At 39.6% G+C, this 20,004-nt stretch overlaps 1 protein-coding gene across 1 annotated transcript; it reads right to left on the bottom strand.

Moving 5' to 3' along the window:
• Positions 1-18,467: 18,467 nt before the first annotated feature.
• LOC129522477 (olfactory receptor 24-like) lies at positions 18,468-19,409 on the bottom strand. Its single transcript, XM_055344779.1, has one exon. It carries the CDS (start codon positions 19,407-19,409, stop codon positions 18,468-18,470), a length of 942 nt encoding a protein of 313 aa, XP_055200754.1.
• Between the last annotated feature and the right edge of the window lie 595 nt (positions 19,410-20,004).

The following is a 20,004-nucleotide window of genomic DNA, read 5'->3' as shown; positions in this document are numbered from 1 at the left end:
GATTTGAGCCGAGTGGTGGGGACATGGCCATGAAGCGACACAGACCCTGTACTCCAGACACTTGTGAGCAGGGATTCTATATCTTTGCTCATTTTTATGGCCAGCACCTTATCCAGGTATAAAAGGCATAAACACAATCTTTAAATATGTGCATGAATAAATAATGAATCTCTTTTATATTGAGTGCCTCCTATAACACAAGATACTGCTCTAAGTTCTTTGCCATTTTGGTACCCACAACAACCCACTGAGCTTGGTTCTGTTTCACATACAAGGAAATGGAGACACAAGGAGATTAATAAAATCAAATGGTGCTTCACAGACAGCAGGTGGCAGAACTAAATCAAGTCATCTGAATCTAGAGCCTATACTCTTAATCTCTATAATTTCAAGAATCTGGAGCGAACTGATAAATTCACAGTTTAATAAAGTAAACAGACTCAAGAGGCATTTATCAAATTATGGGGAAATGGATGTAATAGAAAATTATCCTGAGAATTATAAGAGTTCTCAGAAAGCACAGCTGAATTAGGCAGTGATTCTTAGAAAGTCTGCCATCTATGCAAGAGACCATGAATCACTATTGTCCACTGAACAAAATCCAAATGTTTACCTTCACATGAAAAAAATCTTCTGATTCTATTGCAAATCCATATGCCTTACTTTTTTTTCCCACTGCCCTACTAAAATTATGTCTTACATCTGATTTGGTGGGGTGCAATATGCCAATCCCCCTCACTACCCATCCTTCCCTGTCATTTCCTGTCTCCATGCTCCCTCACATTTCATATTAATGAATTCCTGGTATGTGCCAAGCACTATAATAGACATATTACATATATGGCATGTCATCCTAACAACAAACTGCGAGGAAGGGATTATGATCCCCCTTTTACAAATGAGATGAGCAAGGCCCAAAATGGAGAAAGGACGTGTAGATCCCATAGTTATTACATGGTGAGCTTCCACCGTATGTCTGCCTGAATCCAAAACTCACAGCCCTTCCACTGAGCCATACCACCCTTCTGCATTCTCTATTCCTGGAGTTCCTTGGCCCCCTGATCATTCTCCACTAAATTCCTACTCACTTCCTCTGTCACTCCCTGTTTTTCCACAACTCTTGGGAGAAGTTTATGTCTCTGGAACTGGGAGACTCACATACTTCCAATCATCTTGATGAGGCTCTACTCAAAGAAGCACAATCCCTATCTCACATGGAACCCTAGAGCCTGGTGTCCACGGTTTCTTAGCAAGGAAAGATCAGGAATTTCCAATGACATCAGAGACTCAGTGATGGAAATAACTCAGACTTATGCTAATAAAGCCTGGCGGAAACACTTTCTTCTTTAAGATACTCAAGTGTGCTTGGAAAAGCAGGTCCAGATACAAAGATTGTGCTACATGATTCTTGCAAAAAGAAGACTCTTTATATTTAATGTCTCCAGTTCAAAGTATTGTTTGTCTAAAGAAACATAGTTATCATCTAGCTATGAATAAAACTTCAAGAGTTTCAATGACTAATTTTTTTTTAATTAGCCCAAACAACATGAAAAATATTCATACAAAAGTTAAGTTTTGATTTAGTTTTTAATAGCAGTTTAATACCTTTCTTGAATTACTGGTTTAACCTAAATTTTGGGAAAAAAAAGTAATATGTTAATACACATACCATAATCTCCAAAAACAGGAAAAACATTAATCACATTTAGAAAACATTTTTATAATTAAACCTGGAAAAAAAATAATTAAACCTGGATATTAAAATAAGTGAAGTGATTATTTTGAATCACTGTCTGTGAAGGCTCATGATTTACATTTTGGGATGGATTCTTTTCTTAATCCAATACCTAACTTGATAATTTTCAAAAATTAATATTTGATCAGATAATGTAAGTCAAAATGAAGACAAACAATCCTTTAAAAGGACACATTATTTGTCCATGTAACAACAGCTCCAAAGTATTTTTGGGCAATTTGATACCTTTTATATATGAAGTATACTTAACCAGAAAACCAGAAATTTAAATTGACAAACTATTTTTAAGACTTCAAAATGATAAATAATTTTCAATAAAATTGACCTCAAACTAATAAACTTAAAATCTGTAAACAAATCGAAATTAAGTATTAGTTTAACAACAAACACCAAATATTTGTTAGAAGCTATCTCTCTTCACTGGTGACTTATTTTTAATCATAAAACTTCTAGCAGATCTTAGCTTTAAAGGCCTTTAATATTTGAAAGAATTAGATGCCTAATGAGGAAATTACACTTACCTTTAGAATTACAAAAATCTCAGCTTTATAAAATGTATCTATTCATGAAGATAATTTCTCTGGTGATCAAAATGTAAAATTTAATATAGTACTCATATATCACTGGAGTGTATATATGTTTCTGAGTTATTTTTTAAACAAAATTTATAGATTCATTAAAAACATGATGCTACAAATCATGGGCTTTAGAAAGGGCTTGCTAGAATCACAGCTGGATAACACTGAGTGGTTGCATGAGTGGCCACTGGATTCAGGCGTGAGACCTAGATGCTAACTTGAGCCCAGCAGAATCACCCAGTTCTCTGAGAACACAGGGTCTATCCTCTTTTTCTGTTGCCTGCATTCTCTCCAATTGCTCTCAAATTCTCATTCTTGCTCCCATTCACTCTTGCTCTCCTGCTCGCTCTCACTCTCTTCTCTTATTCTCTGAGTCCAGTTACTGGACTATCTTTCCTCTTCTTGACATCACTGAGGCATGAGTCAAACTTGGCTCAGTTTCCTCCCTGGTGTTGGCCAATAAAGATGCTGGCTCTGCTTCTAGGACAGGACAAGATGATGAAGTTATATCTTGGAGATTGAGGCTGCCTCATAGAGGCACAGGTAGGTATCCACCTGGCCCAAAGAAGAAAAGCTAGGGTAGGGATGAATTGTAAGAACAGAGGGAATATTTACAATTTCTGAGCCAATAAGAAGTCAATTCCCAAGGCTCCTTGTTAGACAAATTGTCCAATTTCACTTCTATTCCCCAAATAGTTGTTTCCTACAGGGGCTGAGACATAGCTGTAGGAAGACTCTATTGACTATTTGAGGTCTTTAGAAGGCAACTTGATGTGTGGTGAGGACATTCAACCACTGTGGGGGAATCTGAATATTTACATTGAAAAAGATGAAAGTGGACTTCTTATACCACTCACAAAAGATAACTCAAAATGCATTAAAGACTTAAATGTAAGATATGAATTCATAAAACCAGGAAAGAACATAAGGAAAGCCTAAAGAGAGAGAGAGTCAGAGCACAAGCGGGGGGACAGAGAGAGAGAAGTAGACTCCCCACTGAGCAGGAAGCCCCACACGAGGCTCAATCCCAGGACCCCAAGATCATGACCTGAACCAAAGGCAGATGCTCTTAGCATAACTGCCTCTGGATAATATTCAACCACTCAATGTTATCCAGCTGTGATTCTAGCAAGCCCTTCCTAAAGCCCATGATTTGTAGCATAATCTTTTTTTAATGAATCTATAAACTTGGTGTAAGTTGTTGGTTTCCCAACAGGCTCTGCACCCTCTCCTCAGAAAAAAACAAATTCTCCTAGCGTCCTAACTCTGTCTCCCCCAAGGTCAAGGGCTTCTCCTAGAGGAAGTGCTCACTCTTCTTTGAAGCTAGTGCTCCTCATCAGCTCAAGAACCAAGAAACATCTCCCTACATTCACCCAGTGAGGTCACACCAAGAAACAAAGCCCCACTTACCCTCAAGAGGGCAACTCTCTGGAAAGACACCATAGCTTCCTTCCACTTCTGCTAATGGAGCAAATAGGATCTCACCTGATGGGCACACACACAGAGAGAGGCGGGCTGAATGGGTCTGCAGCCAGATCCTTGCTCCGGGTATTGGTCCTAGGGTAGCATTAAAGGGAGGCTCTACTTTTGTATTTTTTAGGAATTCAGTTTTATGAGGTCACTGCCAGATTTTCGGGTCAGGGTCCACTCAATAAACATCCATGGAACCAACTGCTACATTAAGTGCCAGTTTTTAAAACCCTTTAATTATGGAAATCACCCAACCATAGACAAAAGTAAAGAACATAGTACTAGACGGAGTCATATGATATTGTTTCCATACCTTGGCTATTGTGAATAATGCTGCCATGAACATGGGAGCACACATATTTCCTCAAAGTTGATCTCATTTCCTTTGGATATATACCCAAAAGAAATGAAATTGCTGGATTACACAGTAGGTTTATTTTGTATTTCTTGAGGCTTTGTGCTGTTTTTCATAATGGCTGTACGAGTTTACATTTCCCACAAACAGTGTAATACTGGAGAAAGCACATATTTTTTTCACTGTTTCTCTTTTTGTGAAATCTGCAGTCATTTAGATTCATTGCCTGGATACATCATTTCACGAAAGATTGCAAATGAAAGTATTCTTTCAGACTGTCTTTTAGGAGGTAGAATACTTCTACAAAAATAAACTTCCCCTCTTTAAGTCTCTGGTAAGTTTGAGGTACTATTTCTAGAAGAAAGTCAGCAAAAATGTTTGAATCTTTATATTATTTCCATTTATGTATTGGTTTTCAAAATAATTTCTCGTCTCCCTAACATTTCCCATAGGTGACAATGAATGTGTTTTTTTTTCAATCATTATTCGAATCCCTGTATTTAAAAAAAAATTTTTTTAAACAACAAAAATGTATTCTCTTATACTTTTAGAGGCCAGAATTCCAAAATCAAGGTTTGAGCAGGCTTAGTTCCCTCTGGAGACTGAGAAAGAATTGATTTTCTGCTTCTCTCCTAGCTTTTCCTGGCAGCAGAAGACCTTTGGCATTCTTTGGCATGGGACTGTAGAAATTCAAAATCTGCTCTCATGTTCACATGACCTTCTTCTCTGCATCTGTGTGCCTCAAAACCATCTCTTTCTCCATTTATAAGGATGCCAGTCATTGGATTTAGTGCCCACCTTAAGATCATTTCATCTTAAAATCCTTACCTTCATTTCACCTGCAAAAACTCTAAGTGTTCAAAGGGTCACAGTCTGAGGTTCTGGACAGACATGAGTTGGAAGGGAGGACAGTATTCAACCCATTAAAGTTCATTTAGAAATTGCTTCTAGGGGCACCTGGGTGGCTCAGTCGATTAAGCATCTTAATGTTCCTATTTTTCAAGAGTAATTTGGCTAGAGTCTTTGAAATCCATATGAACTTTATGGTAGATTTTTCTATTTATGCATAAAATGTTGTTGAAATTTGAATGGGGATTTCATGACATGAAATCAAACCAAGATTCATGAAACCTGACTCTTGGTTTCAGCTTACGTCATGATCTCAGGGTCATGAGATAGAGCTCCCAGCTGGACTCCCTGGTCAGAGAGGAGGTATCTTGAGATTCTTTCTCCCTCTATCTCCACCCCCCCCCCAACTCACTCTTGCTTGCTCTCTAAAATAAATGTAAAAATACATATTTTTAAAAGTAACTGCCTCTAAAATATGGTTTTGCCTCATCTGTTCTTTTTTGTCTGATGCTATTCCTGTTAGACATGGCTATTGAAAGTCAATTTTCAAAATAGCCGTTGTGATTTTTCTTTAACATCTTTTAAAATGTAATTTTTAAAAGCATTCATGCTTCTTCTTTTTACCAAAGCAATAAATGTTAATTGAAGGAAAATTGGAAAACACAGAAAACCTAAAAGAGAAATTAAAACCACCTGTTCGGGTTTTTTTAGTTGTTTTTTTTTTTTAATAATTTTTTTGTACCACTTGTATTCTCACTGCTCAAAAAAAAGATTTTCTCTCCTTCCCCCTCCCCCCACCACTTTCACCATTTTTAACTGTACAACTCAGTGGCATTAAGTACATTCACACTTGTGCAACCATCCCCATGATACATGTGCAAAACTTTCATCTTCCCAAACTGAAATCCTGTCTCTATTAAATGCTAATTCCCTATCCTCCCCCGCTCCAGCCATTGGTAACTACCCACTTTATGTCTCTATGAATCTGACTCATCTTTGCACTTCATATACGTGGAATCACACAGTATTTGTATTTTTGTGTATGACTTATTTCACTTAGCATAATGTCTTCAAGGTTTATCTATGTTGTAGCAGCAATGGGCACTTGGGAGTTCTTCCCCACATGTAGCTATGGCGAATAATGCAGCTATGAACATGGATATACAAGCATCTGTTTGGGTCCTTGCTTTCAATTTTGGGGGGCATATACCCAAAAGTGGAATGCTGGATCAGATGATAATTCTACGTTTAAGTTTTTGAGGAACTGCCATACTATTTTCCATAGCATCTAGACCATTTTATATTTCTACCAGCAAAGGTTCCAATGTATCCATATGCTTGTCAAAGCTTGTTTTTCTATTTGCTTGTTTTGTTTGTTTTTATTTTTTGTTTGTTTGTTTTTATAGTAGTCATCCTAGTAAGTGTGAAGTGATATCTTATTGAAGTTGATTTGCATTTCCCTAATAATTAGTGATGTTGAATACTTTTTCATGTGCTTATTAGCCATTTGTATCTCCTCTTCAGAGAAATGTCTATTTAAATACTTTCCCCATTTTTAATTGGGTTGTTTTAGTCCTGTTGTTGTTGGCGTGTAGGACTTCTTTATATATTCTAGATATTAATCCCTTATTAGATATATGGTTTGCAAATATTTCTTTCCCATTCCATGAGTTGCCTTTTCTGCTGATTCTGTCCTGTTATGTGCAAAAGCTTTTAATTTTGGTGAAGTATGTTTTATCTATATTTTCTCTTGTTGCCTGTGCTTTTGGTGTCATTTTAAGAAATCATTACAAAACCCAATGTCATAAAGTTTCCTCTCTGTGTTTTCTTCCAAACTATTCTATAGTTATAGGTTTAAGTCTTTGATCCATTTTAACTTAATTTTTGTATATGATAGAAGGTAGGGGCTCAACATTTGGGACCATTCTTTTGCATGTGAATATCCAGTTTCCCGACACCATTTGTTGAAAAGACAGTATTTTCCCCCACTGAATTGTCTACCACCCTTGTCAAAAATCATTTGACCATATATGCCACGGGTTTTTTTTTTTTCTGGGCCCACTATTATAACATTAGTTTCTATGTCTGTATTTATGCTAGCACCATACTATTTTAATTACTGTAGCTTCGTAGTAAGTTTTGGGATCAAGAAGAGTAAGACCTCTAAGTCTGTTCCTATTTTTAAGAGTAATTTAGCTATTTAGAGTCTTTGAAATCCATATGAACTTTATGGTAGATTTTTATATTTCTGCATAAAATGTTGAAATTTGCATGAGGATATCATGGCATAATGAATTTGCCACTTGCTTTAGGTAGTACTGACATCTTAACAATATTAAGTCTCCCAAACCAAGAACACAGAAGCCTTTCTTGTTAATCTGTGTCTTCTTCAACTTCTTTCAGCAATATTTTGTAGTTTTCAGTATACAAACCTTTTGTTTCCTTCAGTTTATCCCTAAGAATTATATTTTATCCTTTGTAAATCCTTTTTTGATGCTATTGTAAATGGAATTATTTTCTTGATTTCCTTTGCAGATGGCTCATTGTTAGTGTATAGAAACACAACTGATTTTATTTTTTTTAAGATTTTATTTTATTCATGAGAGACACACACACACAGAGAGAGAGAGAGAGAGAGAGAGGAGCAGAGACACAAGCAGAGGGAGAAGCAGGCTCCATGCAGGGAGCCCGAGGCTGGACTCCATCCTGGGTCTCCAGGATCAGGCCCTGGGCTGAAGGTGGCACTAAACCGCTGAGCCACCCAGGGATCCCCATGTGTGCTGATTTTATATTCTTTGGACAACTTTGTATAGCTCTGCTAAATTTATTAGTTCTAAATTTTTTTTTTGCATCTTTGGGGCTTTCTACATATAAGATCATGCCGTCTGTGAACAGAGATCATTTTGCTTTTTTGCTTTCTGTTTTGGATGTCTTTTATTTATCTTTTCCTGCCTAATTGCCCTGGCTAGGACTTCCAGTATCATGTTGAAAAGAAGTAGTAAGATCAGACATTCTTGTTTTATTCCCGATCTTAGAGGAAAAGCTTTTAGTCTTTCACCATCGAGTGTGGTGTTACCTATGTGTTTTTCGTGTATGGCCTTTATTGTGTTTTTTGTTTTGTTTTGTTTTGTTTTGTTTTTTATAAATTTATTTTTTATTGGTGTTCAATTTGCCAACATACAGAATAACACCCAGTGCTCATCCCGTCAAGTGCCCCCCTCAGTGCCCGTCACCCATTCACCCCCACCCCCATCCCCCCCCCTTCCACCACCCCTAGTTCATTTCCCAGAGTTAGGAGTCTTTATGTTCTGTCTCCCTTTCTGATATTTCCTACACATTTCTTCTCCCTTCCCTTATATTCCCTTTCACTATTATTTATATTCCCCAAATGAATGAGACCATATACTGTTTGTCCTTCTCCGATTGACTTACTTCACTCAGCATAATACCCTCCAGTTCCATCCACGTTGAAGCAAATGGTGGGTATTTGTCATTTCTAATGGCTGAGTAATATTCCATTGTATACATAAACCACATCTTCTTTATCCATTCATCTTTCGATGGACACCGAGGCTCCTTCCACAGTTTGGCTATTGTGGACATTGCTGCTAGAAACATCGGGGTGCAGGTGTCCCGGAGTTTCATTGCATCTGTATCTTTGGGGTAAATCCCCAACAGTGCAGTTGCTGGGTCAGGGCAGGTCTATTTTTAACTCTTTGAGGAACCTCCACACAGTTTTCCAGAGTGGCTTCACCAGGTCACATTCCCACCAACAGTGTAAGAGGGTTCCCTTTTCTCCGCATCCTCTCCAACATTTGTTGTTTCCTGCCTTGTTAATTTTCCCCATTCTCACTGGTGTGAGGTGGGATCTCATTGTGTTTTTTTTTTATATAAATTAATTTTTATTGGTGTTCAATTTACCAACATACAGAATAACACCCAGTGCTCATCCCGTCAAGTGTACCCCTCAGTGCCCGTCACCCATTCACCCCCATCCCCCACCCTCCTCCCCCTCCACCACCCCTAGTTTATTTCCCAGAGTTAGAAGTCTTTATGTTCTGTCTCCCTTTCTGATATTTCTCACACATTTCTTCTCCCTTCCCTTATATTCCCTTTCACTATTATTCATATTCCCCAAATGAATGAGAACATACACTGTTTGTCCTTCTCCGGTTACTGTGGCCAAGTTCAAAAAGGGTGTTGCCTGAGTTCTTCTCTGGGATTTTGATGGAATATTGTCTCACATTTAGATCTTTCATATATTTTGAGTTTATCTTTGTGTATGGTGCAAGAGAGTGGTCCAGTTTCATTCTTCTGCATGTGGATGTCCAATTTTCCCAGCACCATTTATTGAAGAGACTGTCTTTCTTCCAGTGGATCGTCTTTCCTCCTTTATCGTATATTAGTTGAGCATAAAGTTCAGGGTCTACTTCTGGGTTCTCTGTTCTGTTCCATTGATCTATGTGTCTGTTTTTGTGCCAGTACCACACTGTCTTGATGACCACAGCTTTGTAGTACAACCTGAGATCTGGCATTGTGATGCCCCCAGATATGGTTTTCTTTTTTAAAAATTCCCCTGGCTGTTTGGGGTCTTTTCTGATTCCACACAAATCTTAAAATAATTTGTTCTAAGTCTCTGAAGAAAGTCCATGGTATTTTGATAGGGATTGCATTATACGTGTAAATTGCCCTGGGTAACATTGACATTTTCACAATATTAATTCTGCCAATCCATGAGCATGGAATATTTTTCCATCTCTTTGTGTCTTCCTCAATTTCTTTCAGAAGTGTTCTGTAGTTTTTAGGGTATATTTTGAGAACCATTTGAATGGTAAATGGTTCTCCAACCTTTTATTTTCAGGTTGTAAGTGTCCTTCTGTCTAAAATGAGTCTCTTGTAGACAGCAAATAGATGGGTCCTGTTTTTTTATCCAGTCTGAAACTCTGCGCCTTTTGATGGGGTCATTAAGCCCATTCAGGTTCAGAGTTACTTGAACTTCTTCTTAAAGGGGAGTTTTAAGAGTCCCCCTTAAAATTTCTTGCAGAGCTGGTTTGGAGGTCACATATTCTTTCAGTTCCTGCCTGTCTTGGAAGCTCTTTATCTCTCCTTCCATTTTGAATGAGAGCCTTGCTGGATAAAGTATTCTTGGTTGCATGTTCTTCTCATTTAGGACCCTGAATATATCCTGCCAGCCCTTTCTGGCCTGCCAGGTCTCTGTGGAGAGGTCTGCTGTTACCCTAATATTCCTCCCCATGAAAGTCAGGGACTTCTTGTCTCTTGCTGCTTTAAGGATCTTCTCTTTATCTTTGGAATTTGCAAGCTTCACTATTAGATGTCGAGGTGTTGAACGGTTTTTATTGATTTTAGGGGGGGATCTCTCTATTTCCTGGATCTGAATGCCTGTTTCCCTTCCCAGATTGGGAAAGTTTTCAGCTAGGATTTGTTCAAATACATATTCTGGCCCTCTGTCCCTTTCGGCGCCCTCGGGAACCCCAATTAAACGTAGGTTTTTCTTCCTTAGACTGTCATTTATTTGCCTTAATCTGTCTTCATGGTCCCTTAATTGATTGTCTCTTTTTTCCTCAGTTTCCCTCTTTGCCATTAACTTGTCTTCTATGTCACTCACTTGTTCTTCCACCTCGTTAACCCTCGTCGTTAGGACTTCTAGTTTGGATTGCATCTCATTCAATTGATTTTTAATTTCTGCCTGATTGGATCTAAATTCTGCAGTCATGAAGTCTCGTGAGTCTTTAATGCTTTTTTCTAGAGCCACCAGTAGCTGTATAATGGTGCTTCTGAATTGGCTTTCTGACATTGAAGTGTAATCCAGATTTTGTAACTCTGTGGGAGCGAGGGCTGTTTCTGATTCTTTCTTTTGAGTTGAGGTTTTCCTTCTAGTCATTTTGCTCAGTGCAGAGTGGCCAAAAACAAGTTGTATTGGAACACGGGGGAGTATCACTGGTCCGTCCAGCTGGTCTTCTGGGGGAGGGGCCTGCTGTGCTGATTTTCAGGTGTTAGCACTGGGGGGAGCTGCTCTGCCCCTGCCTGCTGCAGGGCTCAGCGGGGGTTGTTTACCCCGTGGGACCCAGGGAGGATCAGCCGCAGTTGCTATGGCAACTCTGGAAGCCTGGATTCAGCCTCCGCAGGAACTACGGGGCTCGGGGCTCTCGGTTCTCCGTCTGCAGGGCCTGGAGGCTCCGGGGCGGGGCCGCTGATCTGCTCAGCTCGGGGCAGGAGCGTCCTCGCTGTCCTGGGCCCTCCCGGCCTCTGCCTGTCCCGGGGGAGGCCGGATCCTGGGCTGTGTCCCGGCGCCCTGTGCTCCGGGGCCTGCGCTGGTGGATTCGCGCTCCCGCCCTGCAGCTCCCTCCGTGGAGCCGCTCCCGAGCCCCTCCGAGCTCCGTGCGCGCTGCAGCCCTTAGGGAGCTCGGAGCACTCCCCTGCGCTCGCAGGTGTCTGTGAGTGTCCCCGGGAGCCCGAGGGCATCCCCGCCCTCCTGGGTCCTGTTCCAACTCCCTGCGAGCTCCTTTCCGCCAGTCCGGGAAGGTTGGTGCAGCTCCTGCTCCTCCGGGACGGGGCTCTCCTGTCCTGGGGACACGCGCCCTGGCCTCAGCCCGGCTCCTCGCGGGGCCCCTCCCCCTCGGAGGCCTTTTGTTTCTTTATTTCTTTTTCCCCGTTTCCTACCTTGATAGAAACGCGGACTCTTCTCCCTGTAGCATTCCAGCTGGTCTCTCTTTACATCTCAGGCCGAATTCGTAAATTTTCAGGATGGTTTGAAGGTTATCTAGGTAATTTGGTGGGGACAGGTGATTTGGGGACCCTGCTCTTCCGCCATCTTGCCCCTCCCCCCCTCATTGTGGTTTTGATTTGTATTTCCCTGATGGCAAGTGATGCAGAGCATTTTCTCATGTGCATGTTGGCCATGTCTATGTCTTCCTCTGTGAGATTTCTCTTCATGTCTTTTGCCCATTTCATGATTGGATTGTTTGTTTCTTTGGTGTTGAGTTTAATAAGTTCTTTAGAGATCTTGGAAACTAGCCCTTTATCTGATACGTCATTTGCAAATATCTTCTCCCATTCTGTAGGTTGTCTTTTAGTTTTGTTGACTGTATCCTTTGCTGTGCAAAAGCTTCTTATCTTGATGAAGTCCCAGTAGTTCATTTTTGCTTTTGTTTCTCTTGCCTTCATGGATGTATCCTCCAAGAAGTTACTGTGGCCGAGTTCAAAAAGGGTGTTGCCTGTGTTCTCCTCTAGGATTTTGATGGAATCTTGTCTCACATTTAGATCTTTCATCCATTTTGAGTTTATCTTTGTGTATGGTGCAAGAGAGTGGTCCAGTTTCATTCTTCTGCATGTGGATGTCCAATTTTCCCAGCACCATTTATTGAAGAGACTGTCTTTCTTCCAGTGGATCGTCTTTCCTCCTTTATCGAATATTAGTTGACCATAAAGTTCAGGGTCCACTTCTGGGTTCTCTATTCTGTTCCATTGATCTATGTGTCTGTTTTTGTGCCAGTACCACACTGTCTTGATGACCACAGCTTTGTAGTACAACCTGAAATCTGGCATTGTGATGCCCCCAGCTATGGTTTTCTTTTTTAAAATTCCCCTGGCTACTCGGGGTCTTTTCTGATTCCACACAAGTCTTAAAATAATTTGTTCTAAGTCTCTGAAGAAAGTCCATGGTATTTTGATAGGGATTGCATTAAACGTGTAAATTGCCCTGGGTAACATTGACATTTTCACAATATTAATTCTTCGAATCCATGAGCATGGAATATTTTTCCATCTCTTTGTGTCTTCCTCAATTTCTTTCAGAAGTGTTCTATAGTTTTTAGGGTATAGATCCTTTACCTCTTTGGTTAGGTTTATTCCCAGGTATCTTATGCTTTTGGGTGCACTTGTAAATGGGATTGACTCCTTAATTTCTCTTTCTTCAGTCTCATTGTTAGTGTATAGAAATGCCACTGACTTCTGGGCATTGATTTTGTATCCTGCCACACTGCCAAATTGCTGTATGAGTTCTAGCAATCTTGGGGTGGAGGCTTTTGGGTTTTCTATGTAGAGTATCATGTCATCGGCGAAGAGGGAGAGTTTGACTTCTTTGTGGCCTTTATTGTGTTGAGGTAGTTTCCTTCCATTCTTAGTTTCTTGGATTTTTTAATCATAAAAAGGTATTAAATTTTTTTACATGATTTCTCTTCAACAGTTGAAATAATTATGTGTTTTCCCCCTTCATTATGTTGATGTGCTATATACATTAATTTTTCCTGTGTTGGAACATCCTTGCATTCCAAGAATAAATCTCATTTGGTCATGTTGTATAATCCTATTACTATGTTGGGGTGTGCTAGTATTTTGTTGAGGATTTTTACATTAATATTCATAAGGGATATTGGTCTGTAATTTTCTTTTCTTGTAGTGTCTTTGTCTGATTTCAATACCAGGGCAATGCTGAAAGTGCTCTCTCTTCTTTCTGGAAGAGTTTAAGTAGGATTGGCACTAATTCTTTTTTAAAGGTTAGGACCGCTGAAGCCATCTGGTCCCAAGCTTTTCGTTCTTGGGGAATTATGGATTACTAATTCAATCTCCTTACTAGTTATAAATATATTCAGATTTTTCTGTTCATGATTCAGCCTTTGTAGGTTGTGTTTTTCTAGGAAATTGCCCGTTTTGCCTAGGTTACTTTTATTTGCTGACATGTAATTCTTCATAGCACTCTTGTACAATCCTTTTTATTTCTGTAAAATGTACAATCCTTTTTATTTCTGTAAAATCACTACTAATGTTCCCTTTTACATTTATGATTCTAGTTGAGTTTTCTCTCTTTTTTTCTTAGTCTAGCTAATGATTTGTTCATTTTGTCGATGTTTTCAAAGACCCAACTTTTGGTTTTGTTAATTCTATTGATTTTCTATTCTTTATTTTATTTATCTCTCCTCTAATATTCTTATTTTCCTTCCTTCCACTAGTTTTGGGTTTATTTTGACCCTCTTTGTCTAATTACTTAAATTGTAAAGTTAGATTGTTAGTTAGATTTCAGATCTTTTTCATTGTAAGGATTTATAGCTATAAATTTCCCTCTAGCAATTGTCTTAGTCTGTTCAGGCTGCTATAACAAAGACTGGGTGACTTATAAATGACATAAACTTATTTTTACAGATCAGATGACTAGGATATCCAAAATCAAGGTGTCAGAAGATTGGTGTAGGGTGAGGGTCTATTTCCTCATTTATAGATGGCAAACTTTTATTTTTATGTTTTTATTACATTTTTCTTTTTTACTTAAATTTTACCTAGTTAATATACATTGTAATTTTGGTTTTTGAGGTAGAACTCAGTGATTCATCACTTACATACAAAACCCAGTGCTCATCACAAGTGCCCTCTTTAATATCCATCAACCCTCTGGCTCATCCCCCACCCAACTCCCTCCATCAACGCTCAGTTTGTTCTCCACTGTCAAGAGTCTCCTCAATAAGAGTTGTTTCCCCTCTCTCCTTTTTTTCCCATTCCCATATGTTCATCTGTTTTGTTTCTTAAATTCCACATATGAGTGAAATCATATTGTATTTGTCTATCTTCGATTGACTTATTTCACTTAGCATAATACATGCTAGTTCCATCCATGTCACTGCAAATAGAGAGATTTCATTCATTTTGATGGCTGAGTAATATTCCATTGTGTATATATACACTACATCTTCTTTCTCCATTCATCAGTCAATGGACATTTGGAGTCTCTATAGTTTGGCTATTGTTGAGAGTGCTGCTATAAACATTAGGGTGGGTGTAACCCTTTAAATCTGTATTTTTGTATCCTTTGGGTAAATACCAAGTAGTGAAATTGCTGGATCATAGGGTAGTTCTATTTTTAGCTTTTTAAGGAACCTGAATACTGTTCTCCAGAGTAGCTGCACCAGTTTGCATTCCCACCAACAGTGCAGGAGTGTTCCCATTTCTCTGTATGGATGTCAAACTTTTCACTGAGTCCTCACATAACAGAAGGGACAAGGGAGCTCTTTGGGGGTCTCTTTTATAAGAATGCTATTCTGCTCATGACATTCTGATTGCAGTCTATGAGAGAACTTTAATGTAGATGTAGAGGTACTCAGCTAAGTCATACTCAAACACTTGATCCACAGAAACTGTGAGATAAATCTTTTAAGCATTGTTTTAAGTTGAACTATATGTTGGGTTCATAAAGCTTGCATAATTTATTCCAAGACTGAGAAGGGAAATAATCTTTACAAAAAAGACATGGACAATTCCTTAAAATTTATTCAAATGCGGGCAGCCCCGGGTGGCTCAGCGGTTTAGCGGCCGCCTTCGGCCCAGGGCGTGATCCTGGAGACCCGGGATCGAGTCCCGCGTCGGGCTCCTCTCATGGAGCCTGCTTCTCCCTCTTCCTGTGTCTCTGCCTCTCTCTCTCTCTCTCTCTCTCTCTCTCTCTCTCTCTCTCTCTCTCCCCCCATCTCTCATGAATAATAAAATCTTTTAAAAAAATTTATTCAAATGCAAACTTGTTCTTAATTATGCATCTGGCATTATACCTTTGGTGTTCTTACCATTAGTATTTGATTAATTAACTAATTAAGTAACTTTTTAATTTTTTATTTTTTAAAGATTTTATTTATTGATTCATGAGAGACACACACAGAGAGAGGCAGAGACACAGGGAGAGGGAGAAGCAGGCTCCATGCAGGGAGCCCAACGTGGGACTCGTGGGACTTGTGGGTGGGACTCGGTCCGGGTCTCCAGGATCACTCCCTGAGCTGAAGGCGGCGCTAAACTGCTGAGCCACCCAGCTGCCCAAGTAACTTTTTTAAATTGTTATTTTCCATACTGGACTAGTAATGGTTGTTTTGTTTTGTATTATTCAATTTTATTTTTAAAATTAATATCAATCAATACTGTGTTTGTTTTGGTTTTGATGCATAGTGCTTAGAATTTTATCCCATGTATAGATTCATGGTTATTTTTTTTTAAGATTTTATTTATTTATTTATTCATGAGAGACATAGAGAGAGAAACAGAGGCAGAAACACAGGCAGAGAGAGAAGCAGGGTCCATGCAGGGAGCCCGACATTGGGACTCGATCCCAGGTCTCCAGGATCACACCCCAGACTGAAGGTGGCACTAAACCGCTGGGCCACCAGGGCTGCCTTAGATTTGTGGTTATTAAAGGAAATAGCACCATTTGAGAATTTATGATCCCTAAAAATAATTGTGCTATGATTAGGAACAGGACATCCCCAAAATTTCCTCTCACTGCCTCTTTGTGGACACAGGGAAGGTTTTATGCTTGCTTGTTAAATGCTCTATCCCCAGTGCTGAGCAAAATAATTATCATGGAGTAGGCACTTGGTAAATATTTGTTGAATGAATAGATAAGGTATGGAGATGGAATAAATGGATATGCCAAAGCCAACAAGTAATGGAATTTGATATTACAAGGACTAACAGAAAAAGTCTCTCCTGGGTTTGTGGTTTTCATTTCTTAAAACAAGATGAAGATAGTTTAGCTGACAAAAATCGTGAGCAGTTTTTATTGGCCACTGGAATCTCTCATTCCACAGAGGAGGAGGTGGTCAAATCAGTGCTTTAGCTCAAGCCATATCTTTCTGTATCAGAGAGAGAAGTATTCACAAATATTCTGAGTCCCAGGTTGTAATGATCCTCTGAATCTGCAAATTCCAGCTCTCTTCCAGCCAACACTGTAACTACTTCCATGCACGTGTCAAGAGAATGGAGGGAACTTAGGAAGGGAGGGGGCTGTGAATCAATCTTCACCTGTCTTTTTGGTTATGTGAAAAAGGTCATGACCAGATGCTTGGGTGCTCCACGGCAAGGCTTTCTCTTTCACAGCTGCTGGACAGAAAAGGACACAAATAGAACCCAGTAGTGGTCCCTTTAAGGAGAACAACCACAGACAGCTGGGAGCTGCAAGTGGAAAAGGCTTTCTTCCTGCCACCTGCAGAGGGCAGAGTCCAAAATTATTAAATTTTGTATTTTATCTATTAGGATATTCCCCCACAAACTGGATTTTTTCATTTTTTTCTACCTGTAGTTTCACTAATAGTTGTTATACTAGGACCAGGCCTGGATATCTGTTTGTTCAATTGAGAAATTCTATTTTAATTATCACAGAAGGAATTACCAAAGGCAAATTAGATGCGTCATTATTCAAAGTCATCCTGCTTAAGATGATGTCAGCTCCTTAGCACCATTTGAAAATTTCTGGCCCTGCTAAGTCACCACTCATTTTACTTCAGTTGTAAATCTCCATATGAGTATTAGAACTACTACGCAATTAAATAAATGAAATTCATTGCTATCATAGGGGCTTTAGAATAACTAACAAAGAATGGTGTGTGGCACAAAATAAGCTCATAATGAAGAGCTCTCATTTCTGTTGTAAACAGTGTTACTACTCATACGCATTCCACAGGCATATATGGTGATTGAGACATGCCTCAGCTTCCTTCTGCCTTTGACATTCATGATTCAATTGATTGGTATTTTCCCCTTTGGCTATCAAGACTTATACCATCAGGTGGTTCTTCATTTCCTTAATACACAATCTGAATTTTTTCCCTTGTGTTTATACAATTTTTATTTAGCACATGCCGCCCTCTCCCCCAGAAGATAGAATAGGAGTGAAGATGAGGGGGGTGGTCATGACTTACCTACGTGCTCCCTGACTTTGTTCTTGGAAGTCAATGAACCACCTGGTTCTCATAAAAAAGCCAGACTCTTGAATTGGTCCCAAAGTCCTTGACCTGGCATTCCCCAAGTCATTCACCATAGCTGGATTTTTTACTTCACAAACGTATCCTTCTCTCTCTTTCTCTTGCTCTCTGAACTTTTCACATATTGTTGTTTTTTCTTTTTCTGATACTATATCTCCTCATTTTTGCCTGAAAAATATCATCTTATCCTTTGAAGTTTAGGATCATCTCTCCTAGGAAACCTTCCCTGATTCCCCCTTCCAGATTCTGTCCGGTGTTCCTGTTCTATCTATCCTTGCCCTCATGTGCATATTTCATCCCATTATAATTAGTGTTCAGTGTCTTCTCCTATATTCCACTACAAAATCCACACAATAAGGGGACCTTGTGTCTCCTGCTCACCACTCCATGGCCAGCACTTACAGCAAGCCCAGAATATGAACTCCATAAATATTTGTTGAGAGCTAAATGGATTTTGAACCAGGAAAGATCCAATCTGGTAGGGCCAGACTGATCCTTCTGGGAAGATAGCATTAAACATACCCAAAAGGACTCCTACTGGTCTCAGTAATTGAGAAAATAGTAACAGGACCATCTTGAGATTTCCTTTTAAACTTCTACAATTTAAAATTCCAAGTGGCTACTCTCCCAAACCGTCCAATTCCTTTCTTTTGCCCAAGACCCTGGATGTTGAGATCCTACTTCCTGGAAGTTTCCAGATGTCCTTGTGGTCAGGAAGATGAAATTATTTTTTTACTAAAAAGCTTCCTCAGGGCCCCCTTCAGATCTCTGTTCCTCAGGCTATAGATAAAGGGGTTCAGCATGGGGGTGACCGCAGTGTACATCACAGCAGAGGCTTTCTCCTTCACAGCTGTGCGCACAGAGGAAGGACACAAATAGACCCCAATGGTGGTCCCATAAAGGAGAGCAACCACAGACAGATGGGAGCTGCAGGTGGAAAAGGCTTTCTTCCTGCCCCCTGCAGAAGGGACCTTCATGATGGCCACAATGATGCGAGCATAGGAGGCCAGGATGCAGATGAATGGCGTGGCTATCACCATCCCAGCCACAATGAGCACAAAGATCTTGTTCACAGATGTATCAGTGCAAGAAAGCCTGAGAAGAGGAGTGAGGTCACAGAAGTAGTGAGGAATCTTGTTGTTCCCACAGAAAACCAAGCGCACCATCAAGAGGATATGAGTGAGGGAAATAAAGTAGGAAAACACCCATGGGCTACCGGCCAGCAGGCCACAGAGGCGTGGGCTCATGATGGTGGTGTAGTGTAATGGGTGACATATAGCCACAAACCGGTCATAAGCCATCACAGCAATTAAGACACTATCAACAATGCCAAAGAAATGGAAAAAGTACATCTGGGTCAGGCAGCAGGGATAGGAGATTGACTTGCTTTTCATTTGGATGTTCACCAGCATCTTGGGGACTGTGTTGGTAGCCAGACCAAAATCAACCAAGGAGAGATTGGCCAGGAAGAAGTACATGGGAGTATGAAGGTGGGAGTCTGAGCTGATGGCCAGGATGATTGAAAGGTTTCCCATAGCCATGACCATATACATGCAGAGGAACAAAGCAAAAAGAAGAGTCTCCTGCTCTGGATTTTCTGAAAGTCCTAGGAGGATAAATTCAGATGTGCTGGATTGATTCCTTGATTCCATGGGTATGATTCCTCTGGAAGTATTGAAAGGGGGAAGTTAGCTGAACGCTATGAAGATGATTCTGTAAGTTTAGATGAGCTTATAACCAATTTCTTATCTGTGCTATTTACAACACTAGCTTCCATATTTTTGTACCTTGAACAATTGGTACATTGCAGCAACACAGAAGACTCAATTCAAAGAAACTTGACCTGAATATTCCCATTTCAGATAAAGATTGGGAGAGTACATCATGCATGGATCTTTGCTGAAAGAATTACAGAAGAATATGCTCCAGGTTAAAATAAATTGAATCAAGACAGAGTAAGTGATGTCTGAGAAGCAATGGTTTACTAAGAAATTGGTATATATGTAGGAAACATTTAAATAAAACACTGAGTCTGCGAAGAAATAATTCTAAAAAGTGTGTAATGAAGGTGAGTTAAAATAATAGGCAACAATAACAGAATATATTAAGGTAATTAGAATGAAATTATTATAAGATTCTTGCATTGATTTTTAGGAGAATAGGAATATTGAGTATTTTGTACCTTCTATGTCAAACACATATGATAAAAGACTTTGTGAAATCACTAAAATAATGAACATAGAGTAT

This window comes from Nyctereutes procyonoides, unplaced genomic scaffold (genome assembly GCF_905146905.1).
Source record: "Nyctereutes procyonoides isolate TBG_1078 unplaced genomic scaffold, NYPRO_anot_genome, whole genome shotgun sequence".
Classification (NCBI taxonomy): Eukaryota; Metazoa; Chordata; class Mammalia; order Carnivora; family Canidae; genus Nyctereutes; species Nyctereutes procyonoides.
This window is presented reverse-complemented; position numbering and strand designations above follow the sequence as displayed.